Below are 6,182 nucleotides of genomic sequence, written 5' to 3'. Positions count from 1 at the left end.
CCCCGAACCACGCGCATAGTGAGACAGAAGTTACATGTTTGATCCTTTCTTATAGTGTCCTGTCTTTATCTCCCTCGCTCGTCCCTCCCTCACCTCGTTTTTTACTTTCCGGAGGTTCAAAAGTTAAAGGTAATGAGTGGAGGTGGTTCATTCCGTCCCAGAACTCGTGCGAGCGACTCTGTCCTTCGGCACTACGTGTGCCAACTCCGCCCCGAGGCCCCGTCAGTCCATCCGCTGCAGTTGAGGAGGTGGGGCGCGCGTCCCCCCTGGACGAGACGCGAGAACCTGTACTCGTTGTGGGGAGGAGCGGGTGAGGCTGACCCGGCTGTACCAGTTCGCCCGTAACGCCCGCAGCCTGCTCCACACCTACCACTACAGCCAGATCTTCTTCACTGAGTTCCAGGTGGCTTACAACAAATTCACAGGCCGCATTCTCGAACCACGCTCCTATGGATACATGGGTATCGACGAGCTGCTCAGCGCCATTCCACAGGTGGGATACATTTCATTAGATGGAGCAAAACATTCATAGAGGTGCTGTGGTGATGTCTTTTTAAGGTCAAACCAGAAGTAAGATCGCCAAGGGCTCCGTCGACTAAATGCAATGATTGTTCCATCCGGTATTTTAGAACTTTTATTGTCATTACATAGTACAGGTACTAGTAATGAAACGGTTTCTCTGCATTTGACCCTTCTAGTGTTAGGAGCAGTTTGAATACTGCAAAGAAATAGCTCTTTGGCAAACATGTTTAAGACATTTTGTCCAGCAGGATAATCTCAACATATAAACACGGTTTTGTGATTTTTAAAACGCATTCACCAGAAGTTAAAACAAAAAAATTCTATGAAAAAGAAAACTAAATCTGCACGTCACAGCGGCTAGGCTAAAGCAGGCTAATTAGCAGTCTCTATTAGCCACTTGTTAGCAACCCGCTGTTTTTATGACACTGGCTTCATACTTTTATAATTGCGGTGTTACGGACCTATTTTATGTCGTAAAACTAAACATGAACATTTCTTAAGCTTGTAAACCACAGACCTTATTTCAGGCTGCTAATCACAAAGGCCTTTAAAAAGACTTAGACTTCCAAACAAGGGAACCGGAAGTGCTAACATTCTTATTCATTTATCGTGTTTAAGACTGCTGCACCAGATCTATAGATAAGTTAGGATACATCTAAATGCCCCATATTCTTTTTAAAGCAAGTCATCAATTTTCTCATGGCATTTGCTTGTTGAGGTACCTTAACAAAAATATGTTCTATCTGCATATTGTAAATCTTCCTTTTTTTTTAATTTTGCGCTTTTATCAGGTGGTCTGGATCAAAGGGCACGGTCACAAGAGGATTATCGTTATGAAGAACGATATGAAAGGTAAAGGTGATGGCTTTTCATGCTTTATTAATTAATTATTAAGACTGTGAATAATAAAGTGATCATTATATTTTGTTTTTTTTGCTTAGTAAGGGCAAGCTATTCAGTTCCCAGCAGTCCACAGCTAGGAGAGCCCACAGAGAGCCCGAGAGAGAGCCCCATGAGCAACGCTACGTCAGGAACCCAGAGTCCAGGTAATGCACACGTTTTAAATATAGACTTCTCAATCCTCATTTTGACACGACTTTTATTTTAGTGATGTAACATACTTATATGAGAAGGGCAAGATTTTTACAGCTTCTGAAACTAATTCATGTTTCATGTCCCCGTCCCCGTCCCCCCCAGGCTGCGATGTAGTGTCGGAGTCGGAGCTGCTGTGTCTGACCCCCCCCCTGGACCTGCTCTGTGGTCCGTTCCCCTCCTGCCTGCCTTCCCCTCAGCTCCACCCAGACCCCGTCATCCAAGAGATGGACCTCATTCACTTTGAGGAGAAAACAACACCTCCAGGTCAGTGTTCATGTACCAAGTGTCAGGAATTTTAATTACATTTAAACCCATATTAGTCAATTGCTCTAGTAATAATAATAATAATACATTTTATTTATATATCACTTTTCACAACTCAAAGACGCTTTACAATATGAGGGAGGGTAGACAAGGACAGGCAAACAAACAAGTAAGTAAGTATAGTAAAATAAAAAGGCAGTCAAGAGGAAGTTGATTGAGAGGTGGGGGGGCTTATGGGTAGACAGAGTTGAAAATATGTGTTTTGAGGCGGGACTGAAAGACTGTGAGGGATTCAGAGTCACTGAGATCTTGGGGGAGGGAATTCCAGAGCCTAGGAGCTGCCACTGAGAAGGCTCTGTCCCCAAAGCTGCAGAGTGTGGATGTGGGAATGGATAGGAGTCCGGCTGCGGTGGATCTGAGGGACCGTGGGGGTTGATAAGGAGTGAGAAGGTTTGTGAGATAAGGGGGGGCCAAATGGTGGAGTGCTTTGTAGGTGAGGACCAGAATTTTGTAGTTGATGCGATTGGAGACAGGAAGCCAGTGGAGGTCTTTGAGGACTGGGGTGATGTGATGCCATGATTTGGTATGCGTGAGGAGACATGCAGCTGCATTTTGAACCCGTTGGAGTCTGTTGAGGGATGTAGTGCTGATGCCGTAAAGAAGTGAGTTGCAGTAGTCAAGGCGGGAGGAAATGAAGGCATGGATTAGTCTTTCGGCTGCGGGGCCGGTGAGAGACGGTAGGATTTTTGCAATATTGCGGAGGTGGAAAAATGAGGTTTTGACTGTTTGGCGGATGTGAGGTTCGAGGGAGAGGGTGGGGTCAAAGATTACACCAAGGTTGCGTGCCTGATTGGAGGGGGAAACAATGGTGCCATCGATGGTGAGTGTTATGTTAGTGACCTTGCTGAGGGTGGATTTGGAGCCGATTAGGAGGAGTTCTGTTTTGTTGCTGTTCAGTTTGAGGAGGTTATGTTGCATCCAAGTTTTAATAGCTGTCAGACAGGAATCAAGGTGGGTAAGGGGTGGGTTATGGAGGGATTTGGTGCTGAGGTAGATCTGAGTGTCATCAGCATAGCAGTGGAAGTCCAGGTTGAAGTGGCGGAGTATCTGACCGAGGGGCAGGATGTAAATGATGAAGAGGAGGGGGCCAAGTACTGATCCTTGAGGAACGCCTTGGGTGACTGAGGCTGTGGCAGAGGAGTGGTTGGGGAGGGAGATGAAGTGGGATCGTTTAGTGAGGTAGGACTGGAGCCATCTGAGTGCAATACCTTCAATACCAATGTCCCTGAGTCGGGTGAGCAGGATGTTGTGGCTCACGGTATCGAAGGCTGCACTCAGGTCGAGGAGGATGAGAATATTGAGGGAACCAGTGTCAGCAGAGGTGAGGAGGTCATTGAGGGATTGGACGAGTGCATTTTTCGTACTGTGGTGAGGACGAAATTCAGACTGAAGGGGTTCGTAAAGCTGGTTGGTTTGGAGATAGCTGTGAATTTGTTTGGCTACAATGCAATATTGAGAGTCCACTCTTTAAGTAAACCAACAACATTTGGCCAAGATCTCCAAAAGCCAAGCATAGTCTCATAGCTAATGTCAACTTTAAATGTGTTCTTTATCTCACTGTCAGCTGTCATTTTAGGCATTAAAGCTTAATCAAGCTACATCTACTGGATCCAGTAACGGAGGGTGTCTCAATGCTTTTTATTAATGTCCTATGGAGAACAGAAAAAGCAGTTGATGAATGCATGGTGGGACAGTTGCAGCAATTCTTGGGTGGTCTTGATTTGCATAATGTTAACAAATATGCAATCTAACTTTAAACAAGCTATCAATCTTGGCAATCTAAAAAGAATCATATTTCGGTATAGACAATTTCTCACCTTAAATGTTTTACCATAAGACTTTGGTGGATTGTTTAGACAGAATGAAAAAGAAGGCCAATGACGTTGATTCTTGCTTCAAACGGCTAGCAGAGATCAGGGTGACCAATCAGGTGCCGTCCAAGACAGGAACGTCCGCGTTTAAGCAGCCAGTTTAGTGGAGAAGCTCTTTGCCTGATCTCATGGACATCCAGCATGGATGTGCTTTCCTGAGCCAATACACAGTACAAAATGTGATCCTTAATGACTGGTTTCTATGCAAATACTGCCGGACTGAGATAAGAGAGGAGACTCTCCCAAATTGAACCAAATCTCACATCAGATTAGTATAGAGCTAATGGATGTATGCATAGTTGATGCAACAATATATTCCTGTCCAGCCACTTCCCTCTGCAGAAGCCCATCAATAAATGGTGTGAGGTGTTTTCCTGTATGGAAAACAAATGAGCTGTCACGGTTTGTGAAGGAAGCAAAACACCCAAACCTACAAAACTATAAACATGACATAACATGAGAATCGTGACATAACCCCCCCCCCTCAAGGGACGGATTCCAGACGTCCCAAGAAAAAAAGTCCAGCAGGGTGGGTGGAGGGGGTCTGGAGGACGGGTCTCGGGCGGACGGCCCTGGGGCAAGGCAGAGACCAAGGTGGGGAACTCGGGCGGACGGCCCGGGGCAAGGCAGAGTTCAAAAAGGGGAACACGGGCGGACGGCCCGGTGGCAAGGCAGAGTTCGAGGAGAGGGTCTCGGGCGGACGGCCCGGGGGCAAGGCAGAGTTCGAGGAGGGGTGAAGACCACAGCGGGCAAACTCAGGGGACCGGGCCCGACGGCGAAGACCGGACAGCTACGGAGGCCGGGCAGGAGCCGGTGTCTGCAAGATCCCCCACGGAAGAGGACACAGGGCCGGCAGGACCCCCGGCAGGAGAGCAGTCGGCGGAACCTCCAACGGCACGGGACATAGGGTTGGCAGGACCCCCGGCAGAAGAGCAGTCTGCGGGACCTCCAACGGCACAGGACATGGGGTTGGCAGGACCCCCGGCAGAAGAGCAGTCTGCGGGACCTCCAACGGGTCAGGACATGGGGTTGGCAGGACCTCCGGCAGAAGAGCAGTCTGCGGGACCTCCAACGGCTCAGGACATGGGGTTGGCAGGATCCGCAAGAAAGAGCAGTCTTGCGGACCTCAACGGCTCAGGACATGGGGTGGCAGGACCCGGCAGGAAGGGAGTCTGCTGGGACCACTGGACAGCATGGTCGGCAGGACCCCGGCAGAAGAGTAGTTCTGTAGCGGGCTTCCAACGACAGGGACATGGGGTTGGCAGGACCCCGGGCGAAGAAGACCAGTCTGCGGGACCTCCAAACGGCTGGGATGGGGTTGGCAGGACCCTGGGAGATGGCGTCTGCGGGACCGCCAACGGGACAGGACATGGGGTTGGCGGTACCCCGGCGGAGGGATGTCTGCGGGGACCTCCCAACGGAACAGGACATTGGGTTGGCAGGGGGCCGCAGAGAGTGTCTGCGGGACTTCCAATGGACCGGACATGGGGTTCGGCAGGCTGGACCGGCAGAGGCAGGGTCTGCGGGCCTCAAGGCTCAGGACATGGGTTGAGGACCCGGCGCGGCGTCTGCGGGACCTCCAACGGCTCAGGGACATGGGTTGCTATGGACCCCGGCGAAGGTTTCTGCGGGGCCTCCAAAGGGACCGAATGGGTTGGCCGGACCCGGCAGGAGGCGTTTGGGGACTTCCAACGACACTTTGAGTGGGTTGGTTCGCCACGACGGGGGCTGGCGTCGGACGGGCGCAACAGGAGACGAGGTGCCTGGGTCGGCCGGTATGCCGACAGACTCGGGGAGGCTGGGTCGACGGCAGCCATCAGGACACGGGGAGCTGGCGTCGGACGGACTCAGGGACACGGGGGTGCGGTCGGAGGCAGCCAACGGGCGAGGTGCCTGGGTCGGCGGTATGCCGACAGGCATGGGGGGTGCGTCGGAGGACGCCCGAGGAGGTTGTGGAGTTGCGGGTAAACGCCGCAGGACTGAGGGCTTGGCGTCGGCGATGAGTCGCAGGTGCGAGGCGGGTCCGGACCATGGTTACTGGAGCCGCACTGAAGCCGGGACCATTGGCTGTAGGTTCCTGTTCTGCGCCGGAACAGGCTGTAAGTCTTTCTGGGCCGGATCCTGGCTGTAAGGGGTCGGTTCTGGAGCCGGGAAACAGATGCTGTAGGTTTGGTTTCTGGGCCGGACCTGGCGTTGCTGGGCGCGGAGCGGGTAAAGCCCTGGGACCCTTGTCTGTGTAGCCAGGTATAATGGGGTTGGCAGCTGGGTGGCTGGTACTGGAGCATGAGCATGGTTGCTGGGGCTGTTCTGGGGGTTGGACCATGGGTCTGGGCTTGAGCTGCTGCTTGCTTGCGAACAAACTCTCTTCTT

At 51.4% G+C, this 6,182-nt stretch overlaps 1 protein-coding gene across 1 annotated transcript in view; it reads left to right on the top strand.

Moving 5' to 3' along the window:
• Nucleotides 1-6,182, top strand: part of marf1 (meiosis regulator and mRNA stability factor 1) — a 22,523-nt gene that overhangs the window by 12,733 nt on the left and 3,608 nt on the right. The window contains exons 22-25 of the mRNA XM_010766277.1: nucleotides 249-493; nucleotides 1,314-1,374; nucleotides 1,464-1,568; nucleotides 1,720-1,881. Of these exons, the coding sequence (XP_010764579.1) occupies nucleotides 249-493; nucleotides 1,314-1,374; nucleotides 1,464-1,568; nucleotides 1,720-1,881 (573 nt within the window). The remainder of the gene's footprint in view (nucleotides 1-248; nucleotides 494-1,313; nucleotides 1,375-1,463; nucleotides 1,569-1,719; nucleotides 1,882-6,182) is intronic.

The sequence above is a fragment of the Notothenia coriiceps genome, unplaced genomic scaffold (genome assembly GCF_000735185.1).
Source record: "Notothenia coriiceps isolate Sejong01 unplaced genomic scaffold, NC01 NC01_scaffold00003273, whole genome shotgun sequence".
Taxonomy (NCBI): domain Eukaryota; kingdom Metazoa; phylum Chordata; class Actinopteri; order Perciformes; family Nototheniidae; genus Notothenia; species Notothenia coriiceps.
Note: the sequence above shows the minus strand (reverse complement) of the source record. Positions and strands in the feature narration are given on the sequence as shown.